General features: G+C 44.5%; 2 protein-coding genes across 4 annotated transcripts in view; both read left to right on the forward strand.

The window, feature by feature from the left end:
- Positions 1-1,653: 1,653 nt before the first annotated feature.
- Positions 1,654-13,652, forward strand: HERPUD1 (homocysteine inducible ER protein with ubiquitin like domain 1). 3 transcript variants are annotated; one of them, XM_058441019.1, is made up of 8 exons: positions 1,661-2,207; positions 5,035-5,112; positions 5,204-5,275; positions 6,484-6,614; positions 9,032-9,154; positions 9,690-10,040; positions 11,922-12,027; positions 12,897-13,652. In XM_058441019.1, the coding sequence occupies exons 1-8, from the start codon at positions 2,061-2,063 to the stop codon at positions 13,059-13,061; spliced, it is 1,173 nt and encodes a 390-aa protein (XP_058297002.1). In that variant the 5' UTR covers positions 1,661-2,060; the 3' UTR covers positions 13,062-13,652. The 3 variants fall into 3 exon arrangements, with proteins under 3 accessions (XP_032013296.1, XP_058297002.1, XP_032013295.1); XM_032157404.2 differs by having other exon boundaries at positions 1,664-2,207; positions 5,201-5,275; XM_032157405.2 differs by lacking the exon at positions 12,897-13,652 and having other exon boundaries at positions 1,654-2,207; positions 5,201-5,275; positions 9,690-9,883; positions 11,922-12,001.
- A 55-nt stretch (positions 13,653-13,707) lies between these two features.
- The window catches only part of CETP (cholesteryl ester transfer protein), a 41,022-nt gene continuing 38,868 nt past the window's right edge, over positions 13,708-15,861 (forward strand). The window contains exon 1 of the mRNA XM_032157401.2: positions 13,708-13,785. The gene's annotated coding sequence lies outside the window, so the exon portion shown is untranslated. The remainder of the gene's footprint in view (positions 13,786-15,861) is intronic.

Below are 15,861 nucleotides of genomic sequence, written 5' to 3' on the forward strand. Positions count from 1 at the left end.
ATTAAAGCCTAGACTTTAATCCAGAACATGTGGAAATTTGAAGTTGTCTCAAACATACTGTTTTTTGTTGTTGTTGTGTGTGTGTGTGTGTGTTTTTCTTTTTTGAGACGGAGTCTCGCTCTGTTGCCCAGGCTGGAGTGCGATGGCACAATCTTGGCTCACTGCAACCTCCACCTCCCGGGTTCAAGCAACTTTCCTGCCTCAGCCTCCTGAGTAGCTGGGATTACAGGCACGTGCCACCATGCCCGGCTAATTTTTTGTATATTTTAGGAGAGATGGGGTTTCACCATGTTGGTCATGCTGGTCTGGAACTCCTGACCTCGTGATCTGCCCGCCTCGGCCTCCCAAAATGTTGGGATTACAGGCGTGAGCCACCTCACCCGGCCTCAAACATACTTTTAAGGCCACCAGATGCAGCTGTACAACTGAAGTACATACACTTGCCATTGTAAAGCCTGCCACCAGATGCAGCTTGTCACTTGCCACTCACTGATAGTGTTTTGATATGAGTCTGCAAGCAATTGATTTATGATGGCCTCTGTGCAGTGAAACCTCTCTGCTAATGTTAATCCGTATTTGCAGCCACTCCCAGCACTAGGATCACCAACTCAGCTCCACCTCCCATCATCAGGCATTCGATTCTCGTAAGGAGCACAGCCTAGTTCCCTCGCGTGCACAGTTCACAATAGGGTTCGGCTCCTATGAGAATCTAATGTCCCCTGATCTAACAGGAGGCTGAGCTCAGGTGGTAATGCAGCGATAGGGAGCCAGCTGTAAATACAGGTGAAGCTTCGCTGGTGGCTAACCTCCTGCGGTGCCGCCTGGTTCCTAATAGGCCAGGGACTCATAGTGGTCCGTGGCCCAGGGGGGTTGGGGACCCTGTCTTAAGTCATCCAGTTTGTGGCACTTTGTTATGGCAGCTGCAGCAGATGAATATACCCACTAACCAGACCAGGCTCCTCCTGTTACCTTCCTGCCCTTGACAAGCTCCTGACAACACCTGAAAAAACAGATGTCCCTACAGGGTAGGAACAAGGAGGGGGCCGGGCCAATGTCAGTTTTGTTTTCAAGCCTTTTTTTTTTTTTTTTCCTACAGAGGAGGAGGAGGGGGGAACGCTTACAATAAAGGGGCCTTTATGGGTCCCACTTCAGGAATCGGAGAACCCCGCCCTCCTCATCTCAGCCCCCATTTATCGGGTGCATGTGTGAGTATCTTATAAAGTGATGCCTTTTGAGGGGGACTCCAGTGTGCGCAGGACTGTGGCTGACTTGTCAATCATCATTAGGGTGATGTCCCAAACGTTCAAGTCTGAGGCCCAGGGAAATTGGCAACAGCTGCCTGGATGCCTCCATCCTCCCAGCCAGGAAGATCTGGCCTCGCTCCTTCGTTGTCCTTCTTAGGAGCACGTGGAGTTCTCCTAGGTGGTCTTGCACACGGGGTTGCCCAGCCGTTCTTTGAGGGTTCGAGTGGGTAGGCTTCCCCGTAGGTTTCCACGTGGGGCCACCGGAGCCAGGAAAAGGGGAAGTGGGCACTGGCACCTGGGGTGAAAAAGGGTGGGGGGTGCGGCTTTGTGGGGAAACAATTTGCAGAGACTGCTAAACTGGGGTCTGCTGGGATACCCCACTCCCCACCCCCTGCCTCGGGCGCCCTCAGCCACGCGGGCTGGGGGCCTCCCAGGTCTCAGACCAAGCTCCCCGCGCGGCCTGCAGCGCACCCAAACATGGCCACCAAACCCGGGTTCCCGGGGCACAGCCGCGCCTCTGGGTGACGCAGAGGCGGCGGGTTGCATCAGCCCGCGCCCACGTGCTCGGTCCGCCCTCTGCCACCCGGATCCGGATGCCGATTGGGCCACGTTGGGACAGTGCCTCCGCCTCAGCCAATGGGCGGCAGCCACAGAGCGTTCTGTCCGCAGAGCTAGGCGCGGAGCTCCTATAAAAGGCGCCTGAAGTGGGGGCACGCGCCCCAGAGACGTGAACGGTCGTTGCAGAGATTGCGGGCGGCTGAGACGCCGCCTGCCTGGCACCTCGGAGCGCAGCGGAGCCCCGACACTGCCGCCGCCATGGAGTCCGAGACCGAACCCGAGCCCGTCACGCTCCTGGTGAAGAGCCCCAACCAGCGCCACCGCGACTTGGAGCTGAGTGGCGACCGCGGCTGGAGCGTGGGCCACCTCAAGGCCCACCTGAGCCGCGTCTACCCCGAGCGTCCGGTGAGAGCGGCCCCGACTTCCCGCCCCTAGGCTGTGGTCCCCCGCCCTCTGCTGGGGATGCCACGTCCGGCTGCCCTGTCCTGTGGCCTCCTCCCGCTGACGGCTGCGATCGCCCGGCCGGTCACTTCCCCCAGGGCTGTGGTCTCCCCTTCCCTGCCCCGCCGACGCGGGCGCCCCTCTGTTGCCCAGGAGCCGTCAGTAATCAGCAGCCTGACCTTGAGCGAGTCATTTCACCCTCCAAGCCTGTTTCCCCCCAGCGGCCAGGCAACTCGGTGTTCCTAACTGGGCTTGCATCCAATGGCTAGAAGTAAGAAAACATCCGTGCTGCAAAATGAGGTTTCTGAACGTAGCCTCTCTGCGGGGAGAGGAGCGGGCAGGTGCCACCCGGGGCCGTGGCTTGAGAAACCTGGGGACCGCCCAGACACTGTGGACGGAAGGCCCCACACCCAGAAGCAGGACGTGGCTCTTTTCCTCCCTGTCCACCTTCCGCCGTGCCCCTCCCTGTCGCACTGGACCGCGCAGCCATTGCCGAGTCCGGGGTGGAGCCCCATGTACTTTCTGACCAAGAGCGACTGAGAATGGAAGCAGGCAGGAGTCGCCTTCAGTCTGGTTTTAGGACGGCAGCCTCTCCATTATTAGCAAGACTTCCTTGCTTTGTTTTGGTTGACACATCTGTCAACATCACCCTTAGCACCGCCTGCCCTGGCCACCACGTGATGAGGCTGTAAGCTGGCCCTTCCTGTATTTACTTTCTGCTCTGATATTATGTAAGTGTCAGCAGTGTTCTTCACTGCCCACGAGCATAATTTTTCATCACACAGGAGAGGGCATCCGGGCAGGAAAAGATAGTGAAGTCGTGAGTTCCAACTTGTGGTAGCGCCTGTGTCTGTTTTTGTTCCATGTGGTCAAGAATGTTTTAGAAGTGAGTTTTCCTTCTGAGTTGTTATTTTGAAATTTGCATATTTATTTAGTAAGCTTGCATTCCATGTCCTCTAGAATTCACCCTGGCCCATTTTTCAGTTTCACCATAGCTGCTTCCAAGAAACTGGGTGGCTGTGTTGCCATGAGAATGGCTATTGGGTACACAAATTGGTGAAGCAGGTGTAGCCTATGGTTGCATCATATGGCAAAAGGCAGGATTTTGGAGGAGGGTTTTTAAGGGCTTCCTTTGGTGAGGAATGCCGCTCCCATCTGTTCAGTCTGAAGACCTAAGATTGTAAACAAATACCTCTCAGGTATACAAATTTGTGTCTAAAAATTATTATGGCTGAAACATACTTATGATTTGTTTTCTGTAGTAGAAAATGGCATAATATGAGAAGGCCTACTTTGTAATAGTTGTTTGCTTTACTTAATATTTTTCAAATCAGTCATCTGTGTGAAGACTCAATATCAAGTTAGGCCTTTAAAAGGGGGAAAATAATTCAAAACCACTGGCAGCTGTGGTTTTCCAGCCTTTTCTAGTGGTTGAACTCTGTAATAAATTCAGGACCTATATATACAAAAGGTACTGTTTTCCAAATTCGTGTATATATTAGCATTTACCTTTAAAGTTCTCACCTGTCAGAAAGACGGTGAACACAGCATTCATTATATTTATTTTGGTTTAGTTACACAGTGTCAAAAAGTCCTGATGTATATGGATAAGTAGATGCACTTTTTGCTGTTCTGTTTGTTTAAACAGCTTGCTTTAATTATCTCAAGCTACTTGGCAGGAACACTTTATTCCAGGTTTTGCATAATCAGTTATTCTGGCAAGAGTAGATTAACACATTAGTGATCTCCAATAGACAGATTATATGTTAATATTATTTGAGGCCATTATTTTTAAGTACAGTTTAGAAGGAGTTTCAAATAGATTTTAAAAATGAGATGTGTATAAAAGAGTGTGCAGTCCCTATGGCGTTAAAATCACTGATATGGAGGAGAAGAGGGGTTGGAATTGTGACACTGTGGCAGCAGATGACTTTGGACAAGTCAATTTTTCAGACTTTCCTCCCTTAAAATAGGGATACTAAATCTTACAGGGTGGTTGTGTATAATGTCACCCACACGCCATCTCCTCTATAACTGCATTTGTATGCCAAGAAGTCATCTGTGAGGGCTTCAGTTTAGAGTAGCTTCACATTATTTTGGGGCACTGCTAGGTGGTTGTGGTTAAGGCTGGCCTTGGGAGTACTCTCAGTTTTCTCTGAAACCAAACTCAGTTTGGTTGTAGGTGCCCTGTTTGCTGTTTGTTGCGTTTAGTAGTAGGAATCAGTTTACCTGGGAGTTGAGTTTGGACTGGAGATAATTTGCCATTCTTTTTTTTTTTTTTTTTTTTGAGATAGGATCTCACTCTGTCGACCAGGCTGGAGTGCAGTGACATGATCTTGGCTCACTGCAACCTCTGCCTCCCTGGTTCAAGCGATTCCCCTGCCTCAGCCTCCCGAGTAGCTTGGGTTACAGGCACAAGCCACCAAGCCCAGCTAATTTTTGCATTTTTAGTAGAGATGGGGTTTCACCATGTTGGCCAGGCTGGTCTCGAACTCCTGACCTCAGGTGATCCGCCCGCCTTGGCCTCCCATAGTGCTTGGATTACAGGCATGAGCCACCATGCCCAGCCGATAATTTGCCATTCTATATTTATTTGCATGTTAGAGACCAGTTAAAGTTAGACACTTTCTAAATAGAAGTCTTGTATATGGGGCTTTTGAGAAAGTGTTTTCCCGTGATGCTGGGGGGAAACACACATATTCAAATTACTTGTATAAAACAGTTTATTCTGTGTTTAGGAACTTGCGGGGGTGAAATGCTGACCTGTGTTACTCTTTCTTTCCATGATCAGCGTCCAGAGGACCAGAGGTTAATTTATTCTGGGAAGCTGTTGTTGGATCACCAATGTCTCAGGGACTTGCTTCCAAAGGTACATCACTTACACATTAACTTCTGAATGTTTTTAAGCACTCACCAGGTTACGTTCAGGTCCTTAAGTACCTTCTTATTACTTTTAGCAGGAAAAACGTCATGTTTTGCATCTGGTGTGCAACGTGAAGAGTCCTTCAAAAATGTCAGAAATCAGCGCCAAGGTGTGTCTACCTCTTCATGATGATAACAATTTGTATCATTCAGACTTTCAGGGGAGTAATAAAAGAAGTTGGATAAAACTTTTATTGAGAGACTGTATGGTGTTATTACCAAGTAATATTTTGTTGCTTTCCTAGGAATTAGAAACTGTATTATCAACACAAGTGATGGGTTAATAGTAGCAGATTGTTCCGTTAGTGCTGTAGTAGAAAAATGGAGTTACATATTGCGTTATCTTCTAGGATATGATTTGATCTATGGTTACTGTGTATCTAGATTACTGAACTAACACTAATTGGGTTTTTATTGAATTTAGCACATAGCAAGTTTCTTCAAAGGGGCCACTAATTTTTATAGAGTACAAAGGTGAATGTATTTCCTTTGGAAATTTTCATTGTGATTAGTTGGATAGGAAAAGATCAGAGTCTTTATCAAGTGATCTTTATTTTTTTTTTTTTTAAAAGATGGTCTCGCTGTGTGGCCCAAGCTTTTCTCAACCTCCTGAAGGCAAGCAATCCTCCCACCTCAGCCTCCTGAGTAGCTGGGACTACAGGCATGTGCCACTGGACCTGGCTCTAAAGACTTATATATGACAGACAAAACCATTTATTTTTCATTTCACAATGTTTATTCGCATATATGGTATTAGTATTCTAACGTAGTGATGCACTCTAAATTTGCATTATATTTCCTAGAACATCTGAACAGAGCATAGGAAATTCCCTATTTTGCCATTATCAGTTCTAACAAAAATCTTAAAAGCACTTTATCATTTCATTTCCCTGCACTGTAATTTTTTTAAATGATCAAAAACAGTATCATACCAAGGCTTACTTATATTGGAATACTATTTTAGAAAGTTGTGGGCTGGGTTGTATTTATAAATCTTGTTGGTCAGATGTCTGCAATGTGTAAATTTAGCACCATTATCAGGAAGCTTTCTCACCAATGACAACTTCATTGGAAGATTTTAAGGAAAGTGTAGCGTACTCTAGGAAAAAAATATGAATATTTTAGCATCTATATATTGAAAATTATGTTGAATCAATGTCAGACTATTTTTTACATAACGTTGCTTCTATTTAATTTTGTCACGTTCAGAGGTAGGGGGTAGGAGACATAAGCCCTTGACAGCAGAATAATTCCTTTTGCTTGATTTCAGACAGTTGCATCAGCTCCTTTGTTCTGTGTTCATGTTACACTTATTTAGGTGGCTGAATCCACAGAGCAGCCCACTGGTTCTAATCGGGGACAGTATCCTGAGGATTCCTCAAGTGATGGTTTAAGGCAAAGGGAAGTTCTTCAGAACCTTTCTTCCCCTGGATGGGAAAACATCTCAAGGTGAGTGTTATAATAAAGATCTTGGCTTATGCAACATGAATGGTCCTCGTTTGCATCAATTTAAGAATAAGGTATGTTTACACGTATATATTCAGAACTTTTAAACATAAAGAATTTTGCTTTATAAATAGCTTCGCTTTAAAGAGCTCTTATATATTTAACTTTTCTTAATACACAGCCTTTTAGTACACACAAATTTAAAAAGTAGGTAATGCATATATTGAAAAAAAAAAGAAAATGTAGGCTTTTTATCCTTCCATTGTGCTGACCGCTTGGTTGCCGTCATGATAGGAAATTAGTGCTGCTGCAGGAGAAAACAGCTGTTGTGAGCATTGTGCAGCTGCTTTGCTGAGTGGCTTTTGTGCTATATTATAACAATGGATGACAACAAGGGAGAGACTGTTTAAGAAGTGTCCTTCCAAAGACTTGGGGGTACTAGAAAAATTGGCCATTTTTTTATAACTATTAAAGCTTTTCTTTAGAGCAAAAGTCAGAACTAAATGCTCTGTTATTTGGATTTTTATAGCTCTTAGAATACCTTGTTTTTGGGGAAAAATTCGTTAACTACAAGTTGCCATTCTGTAACTCTCCATTTCCCCATCCCCCTTTTTCTAGTACTTTTTATACACAATATTTTATAAAGCCGGGTGTTTTAGGAATGAGTTTTTCTTTTTTTCCCCCTTAATGGAACTTTCAAATATACACAACAGTGGGGACTGGATAATTAATCCCCACACCATCACCCAGGCCTAATAAATAACAATCAGAGTTTTACCATACCTCATCTATTACCCTTTCCCTTTTTTTAAAAAAAAAAAGTATTTAAAAGTAATTCCCAGGCATCATGTTATTTCATCCCTATATTCTTCAGTATATAACTATGAAAACCTTTTAGTTATCTTGTATATCTAGAATGCCATTATCAGATCTAACAGAAATCTTAAAAGCACTTTATCATTTTATTTCCATGCACTGTAATTTTCTTAAATGATCAAAAACAGCATCATACCAAGGCTTACTTGTACTGGAATACTATTTTAGAAATACTGTATGTATGGAATTTAGTTAAAAGATTGTCAGCATATAAATTGGATAATTATTGGATAGAAAATTATTGGTTAGAAAAACTTAAAACTACTTCCCTTATTCTGATTCAACTATTCTTAACTTGAGAATTGAGGCTCATATTTGACTTTCTGAATCTCACCATATTTAAACTTGATTTCCTTTAACAAATATTTATTGAACAGCCAGTACATACAACTTTGCTTAAGGATATGAGTTGAACGGCAGGAATGACCACATAACCAATTTCTGATCTTTGGGCAATTCTGTTATGATTTCAATTTTGTGATGTGCTACTGAAGAAATTGACTGTGTAAGAAGCACAAAGCTAAAGATGACTCACATACACCTGCCCTATGAAGTTGAGGGCTGTGTGGCCTGATTAAAGAAGCGTGCATTTGGCCGGGCGCGGTGGCTCACGCCTGTAATCCCAGCATGCTGGGAGGCCGAGGTGGGCGGATCACAAGGTCAGGAGATTGAGACCATCCTGGCTAACATGGTGAAACCCCGTCTGTACTAAAAATACAAAAAATTAGCCGGGCATGGTGGCGGGCGCCTGTAGTCTCAGCTACTCGGGAGGCTGAGGCAGGAGAATGGCGTGAACCTGGGAGGCAGAGCTTGCAGTGAGCCGAGATTGCGCCACGGCACTCCAGCCTGGGCGACAGAGCGAGACTCCATCTCAAAAAAAAAAAAAAAAGCGTGCTTTTGACATCAGACCAGCTCTGAAATCCAGCCCTGCTACTTACTAGCTTAGTGACCTTGTGCAAAACCCCTGCCTTCCCTGAGCTGTACTTGGGTTCCCCTTGTAAAATCTCCTTCATAAGATTGCTGTGGATCCAGCAGCCTGTACAGGACCCCGGTGGTCAATAAGCATGCACAGGTGATACCACATGCACACTTCACTATAGATTCAGATATAGGGTGGAGGAAGAAGTGGACATTGGGAGGATGGGAGAGATTTCCTTCAGGAAAGACTGGAAGAAATGTGGCTTTTGAGCTGCTCTCTAAAAGATGAACAGTGGATTGAGACCTGCAGTGAGACTCAACAAGTCAAAACTGAGGTGGGAGCTGCTTAACCCAAAAAGGTTGTTTATATATCTGTGCACTCAGCAAGTAGGTGGCAGGGCTGTTGTTTTCCTGTGGGATGGGACTGCGGTAGAAGTGCTGTGTCATTTAGTACCTCGTGTGCTTGTGGTACATGGGTGCATCATACAGTCATTTACCATGTAACTGCCATAAATCCCATTCTTCTGTCTCTTCGATTTGAATTCTTGATTTTAATTTAAACTTAGTTTTCATTTGTTCATACTCAACCCACCCAAAATGAGTGTTTTTTTTAAATCTATGTATAGGCCTGAAGCTGCACAGCAGGCATTCCAAGGCCTAGGTCCTGGTTTCTCCGGTTACACACCCTATGGGTGGCTTCAGCTTTCCTGGTTCCAGCAGATATATGCACGACAGTACTACATGCAATAGTGAGTCCTTCCCGGTGTGCTGGGTGTGGCCAGGGCTCCCGAGAATTGAGGGGAATTTTATCCATGTTACCTGTAAAGTTCGGAATGGAGGGATGAGTGTATTTTCATCAGTCTGCAGAGCCCTGCCCTGTTTGGTCTGTGGATAGAGTGTAAATGACAGCTGCTACCTGATTTGTGTTTTGACACAAGGGTGCTTTTGTCTGATACATAGTTTAGTGACTTTATTTAGAACATGTTACTTTCTTTTCAATTTGTGGTATCTTCAAAGTTTTGTGAGGATTTTAATTTGCTACTATGCCATAATCTTACAGTGGGCTTGATGTTTAATTCCAGGTGAAATTCACCTTGTGGCTTTTCTTAGAAAAGGCATTTATAGATATAGTTAGTAAGGAAGTTCTTCACTAAACTGAAGAAAAATCAAAGGCATATCTACCTACTTAAAATTCTTAACAGTAAAAGACTGCTGTGTAAATAAGCCACAGACTTCACGGTGCTTTGCTCTCAACAGTATCTGCCTCTGTCATTTTTATTTTAGTTTAGCAGCCACTGCTGCATCAGGGGCCTTTGTTCCACCACCAAGTGCACAAGAGATACCTGTGGTCTCTGCACCTGCTCCAGCCCCTATTCACAACCAGTTTCCAGCTGAAAACCAGCCTGCCAATCAGAATGCTGCTCCTCAAGTGGTTGTTAATCCTGGAGCCAATCAAAATTTGCGGATGAATGCACAAGGTGGCCCTATTGTGGAAGAAGATGATGAAATAAATCGAGATTGGTTGGATTGGACCTATTCAGCAGCTACATTTTCTGTTTTTCTCAGTATCCTCTACTTCTACTCCTCCCTGAGCAGATTCCTCATGGTCATGGGGGCCACCGTCGTTATGTACCTGTAAGCAGATGGCTTCTCTAATATAAATTACACTACACTGTGCTCACACTAAGCAGATTTTGCTCTTTTTTGTTTTTTTGTCTTTTTTTGAGATGGAGTCTCGCTCTGTCATTCAGGCTGGAGTACAATGGCGTGATCACTGCAATCTCTGCTTCCCGGGTTCAAGCGATTCTCCTGCCTCAGCCTACTGGGTAGTTGGGATTGCAGGCGCCTGCCACCATGCCTGGCTAATTTTTATATTTCTAGTAGAGACGGGATTTGGCCATGTTGGCCAGGTGGTCTTGAACTCCTGACCTCAAGTGATCTGCCCACCTTGGCCTCCCAAAGTGCTGCTATTAACAGGCCTGAGCTACCACTGCGCCTGGCCAGATTTTGCTCTTTTTTGAGCAGTCTCAGTTATTGTAGAAGGAGATGTGTTTAAATAGTATATCATTCTGTGGCTGGGCACAGTGGCTCACGCCTGTAATCCCAGCACTTTGGGAGGCTGAGGCAGGAGGATCACATGAGGCCAGGAGTTCGAGACCATCCTGGCCAATATGATGAAACCCTGTCTACTAAAAATACAAAAAATTAGCCGGGGGTTGTGGCACAGGCCTGTAATTTACTTGGGTGGCTAAGGCAGGAGAATTGCTTGAACTGGGGAGGCAGAGGTTGCAGTGAGCCAAGATCGCACCACTGCCCTCCAGCCTGGGTGACAGAGCAAGACCCTGTCTTAGAATAAATACATAATAAATAGTATGTTATTTTGGCACTTTCAATACAAGGAATTCATGGTTTGGTTGTATGGTCCCAAGAACATATCAATCCTGTATTAATATAAGAATATTATCTTGTCCTCTAGATAAGCTACCTTACCTTCCAGGCTCACAAACCACAATTATGTAGCCATACTGAGGCATGGAACAGAAACTTGCATTTGTTTTGAATGAGAACACATTTGCCTTTATCAGGCCACAGCTGCCTTCCAGGGTAAAGTTAGGCAGTGACTGTTAGCACGGCCCTGAAAGGCGAGGGAACCTTCACATACTTGACATTTGGTTTTAGCTGTGGCCTGGAGCAGTAGTTCTCAACTGGGGGTGGTTTTGTACCCTCTCTCCCCAGGGGACATTTGGCAATGTATAGATATTTTTGGTTGTCACATCTAGGGGAAGTGGTCCTGCTGGCATCTAGTTAGTGGAAGCAAGAGTGCTGCTGAATTTTCTACAACGCACAGGACAACTCCCACAGTAAATATTTGGCTCAATATGTCACTAGTGCCAAAGCTGAGAAAGCCTGGCCTAGAGTGATGGGTCTTCATGGTTGAAACTAAAAGAAGAAATTTTCCTTTATAGTAAAAATGGATTTTTATTTTAGTTTTTAAAAATAAAAAAGGGGAATAATTAGAATATAATGAACACTCAAATATCCACAATTAATCATTGTTAATATTCTGTTATATTTAAGATGGGATTTAATTGGTTTCTTCAAATAAAATATTTTCTGTAGTCTCTAGAATCATATATTTAAATGACCAAATGTAGGTTGTCATTATGTTATATATAATTACAGCTTTGTAGGTATATGCATTCTCCCCGCTCTGTTCAGGTTTTCAAGGGTAAGGTTTAGTTCATATGAATAAGCATTTATTGAGTGCATACAATGTGCCAGGTGCTGTTTATATTGCTGGGTGTGCAATGATGAATAAAACACAGTCCCTGCCTTCAAGGACCTAACAGACTGGTGAGATTGTCTGGGAGACAGTGTGATCAAATGCCTCTGTAGATGGGTCTCGCAGTGAGCTTATCAGGGTGCTGCTGTGATTAGAGGTGGGGAGCCTTGGATTCTTGAGTTAGTCTCACTGTGACATCAGCTAAGATGGACTTTTCTGTGCTTCCTTTGAAGGCATCATGTTGGGTGGTTTCCATTTAGACCGAGGCCGGTTCAGAACTTCCCAAATGATGGTCCTCCTCCTGATGTTGTGAATCAGGACCCCAACAATAATTTACAGGTATGGAGCCTCCCATGAAGCCCAGGCGAGCTTGACGTGATATGCCAGGCTCTCAAATCCTTAACCTTTAGATTTCCAGCTTGTGGTTTACCATTTTATTGGGCTAAATATTTCATGATGTGTTCACATTTCTTCTTAGAGCAGTAGCTATTTTTAAAACGTCGAATGTGCCATCACATTCTATCACATATTTTTGACATGGCAATTTGCATTTTGGCTTAAGTAAATAACATTTTTTTAAACCCACTATTTTGAGCGTTCAGTGGTCTGTAACAGTGTGTTATACCATAAGAACTGGTATGAAGTGGTTAACTACTAGTTTAATAATAGTTGAAGCCTGGGCGTGGTGGCTCACGCCTGTAATCCCAGCACTTTGGGAGGCTGAGGCAGGTGGATCACCTGAGGTCAGGGGTTCAAGACCAGCCTGGCCAACATGGTGACACCCCGTCTCTACTAAAAATACAAAAATTAGTTGGGCATGCCTGTATTCTCAGCTGCTAGGGAGGCTGAGGCGGAAGGATGGCTTGACCTTGGGAGGCGGAGGTTGCAGTGAGCCAAGATCGCACCACTGCACTCCAGCCTGGGTGACAGAGTGAGACTCTGTCTCAAAAATAATAATAGTTGCAGATCCAGTTGTTTTATTTGATATTTGCTGCCAGGAGTAGTCAAAACTATGACAACATCAACACAGTTGTGCTGTGGAAGCCTGAGAAACAGCCCTATCCAGCCTAGGGCATCATTCCCTGGGGTCCTGGCTGCCTGCTGCTGTGCCTATGGGGCAGGGGGCAGGGACTTACCCTGCCCTTTCCTAACATTATTTGGTGTTCATCATAGCCCTAATTGGTTTCTCATTGTTTCATTACCTGTAGGAAGGCACTGATCCTGAAACTGAAGACCCCAACCACCTCCCTCCAGACAGGGATGTACTAGATGGCGAGCAGACCAGCCCCTCATTTATGAGCACAGCATGGCTTGTCTTCAAGACGTTCTTTGCCTCTCTTCTTCCAGAAGGTCCCCCAGCCATCGCAAACTGATGGTGTTTGTGCTGTAGCTGTTGGAGGCTTTGACAGGAATGTACTGGATCACCTGACTCCAGCTAGATTGCCTCTCCTGGACATGGCAATGATGAGTTTTTAAAAAACAGTGTGGGTGATGATATGCTTTTGTGATTAAGCAAAAGCAGAAACATGAAGCCGCGATACAAGTTAGTGAACAAAAAATGCCCAAGGCTTCTCATGTCTTTATTCTGAAGAGCTTTAATATATACTGTATGTAGTTTAATAGGCACTGTAAGTAGAAGGCCTTAGGTGTCGCATGTCTATGCTTGAGGAACTTTTCCAAATGTGTGTGTCTGCATGTGTGTTTGTACATAGAAGTCATAGATGCAGAAGTGGTTCTGCTGGTACGATTTGATTCCTGTTGGAATGTTTAAATTACACTAAGTGTACTACTTTATATAATCAATGAAATTGCTAGACATGTTTTAGCAGGACTTTTCTAGGAAAGACTTATGTATAATTGCTTTTTAAAATGCAGTGCTTTACTTTAAACTAAGGGGAACTTTGCGGAGGTGAAAACCTTTGCTGGGTTTTCTGTTCAATAAAGTTTTACTATGAATGACCCTGGCAGAGACTCCTATCATCCTAGCAGTTTACTCTGCGCTTGTTGTATCTAGATAGTCAACAATTGAGTTGCCGGTGTTTAACCTGAATGCCTGTTTTTCAAACGAGGACTGTTTGTGCTGGTAAGAATGTTCAGGTAAGGCTGTGAAAGTTTTTGTTGGTGTTTTTGTTTTTGAGATGGGGTCTCGCTTTCTTCGTTGGGCCAGAGTACATTGGCTACTCACAAGTGGGATGGTAGCTGGCTACAGCCCCAGACTCCTGGCTTAAGCCACCTCCTGCCTCAGCCACCCGGGCAGCTGGGACTATAGGCATGCGCCATCACACTCAGCTTGAAAGTTTTAATTTACTAAGACTATACCTGTGTTTCTCCCCATTTCCTGATTTAAACAGTGCTGGCTTATATAGGAACCCATCAAAGTTAAATTCCCCAAATTTAAAGTTAGTAAAGTTAGTGGTTTCACCTTGGCAAATCTGCAATAGTTTCACCTGCTCAAATTTCATGCTTTTGTAAGCTGAGTTTATGTTTGTGATTTTAATCCTTTAAGTACTACTGTGGTAACTAATCTTTTCTTGTTTTTTGGTGGTGTTTTTGTTTTTGTTTTGAGATGGAGTCTCGCTCTGTTGCCCAGGCTGGAGTGCAGTGGCGCGATCTCAGCTCGCTGCAACCTCTAACTCCTGAGTTCAAGCGATTCTCCTGCCTCAGCCTCCCAAGTAGCTGGGGTTACAGGCGCCCACCACAATGTCTGGCTAATTTTTTGTATTTTTAGTAGAGACGAGGTTTCACCATGTTGGCCAGGCTGGTCTCGAACTCCTGACCTCAGGTGATCTGCCCGCCTCGGCCTCCCAAAGTGCTGGGATTACAGATGTGAGCCACCGCACCCAGCCAGGGACTAATCTTTAAAGCAAAGTTTTATATATTTTTACGTGAGTAATCTTATGTGTAGGTGTTCTGTTTGGCAAAGTAAATCAGCCTTTTCTATCATGATTGTGGTCATTTAAATTAATCCTCATTGGAAACATTGTTTACATAAGATAAACATTCACTAAACAACTCATAGCAAGACGCTGGGTAGGTACAAAGATGTCTTATGTGTGGTTATGCTTTCAAAGCCAACTGTAACTCCTTTTGTAAGGAGTTAAATAACAAGAAGTTTCAAATAACTGTGTGCCTCTAGAACAGAACTATCAGAAGGCAATGAATATTCACAAATTGTGAAGAGATAGTTTGCTTCAAGGAAGAAATGACTTGTAACTAGAGTAGGTATGAAATGATGGGGGAAAAATGATGAGGTATGAAATTACTCACCTTCTCTCCAGCTCAAGGAAAGAAGGGTAGCAGCAGGAGTAAAAGCTCAGCCACAGGACGTGCTCTTCCTGCCAAACAGCTGGATTCTGCACATGCTTGGGAATGAGGTCCTGCTGGTTTAGGAAAACGAACATTAAGAATTCCGAAAGTCTTGGGTGGAAAAGCCTGTTGCTTTTCAGAGGTAAGGCCATCACCATTTGGCAAGGGGCCCAAGGCCCCAGGCAGCTGTGGTACCATCTGTTTCTGAAGGAACAGGGGTTTCACCCTCTGAAATGTCAGTTTGTGGCTTAAACTCTGGGTTCTACAGGCCCAAAATAAATAGTGCCAGGAAGGTGCCCCTGAACAGAGCTAACCAGGGTTCAGATTGGTACCCCATCCCCACTGGGGCAAACAGGACTCTCAGCAGTTAAGGCCTAAGATGGCTGACAGGTGGGACATGGCAGAAATTCAGTGCTTCCACCATAGCTACTCAATGTGCCATGATCATGGGCCACACACCACTCTGAATACTTAGGAAATTATTGGTTTGGGCCTTTATTATTAAGTAGCAAGTAAATGACTGAAAAAGCCCTAGATTTCAGCTCTGGCTATAGCAGCTTTCTAAGTCTGCATTTTTAAGGTGCAATTTCTTGAATCCTAGTTCTGTAGAAGAAACACTCTACCCCTGCCCCCCCCACCCCCTAAAAAATGAGCTTCGTGACCAAGTACATTTTGGAACCCTCAGGCTGATCCAAGTTCATAGATTTCTTCACTGCAGGCCTTCTGGGGCCTTTAATATGCCTGAAGCTGGGGCTTTCCCTTCCTGAGAATGGCCTAGGACTATCCATGTGCCTCATTTTGGGAAATTTAGTAACGAGTTGCTAAATCAACACCTCCTTTGGCATTCTACATAGCAAACATACTTTG

This window comes from Hylobates moloch, unplaced genomic scaffold (assembly GCF_009828535.3).
Source record: "Hylobates moloch isolate HMO894 unplaced genomic scaffold, HMol_V3 SCAFFOLD_6, whole genome shotgun sequence".
Taxonomy (NCBI): Eukaryota; Metazoa; Chordata; class Mammalia; order Primates; family Hylobatidae; genus Hylobates; species Hylobates moloch.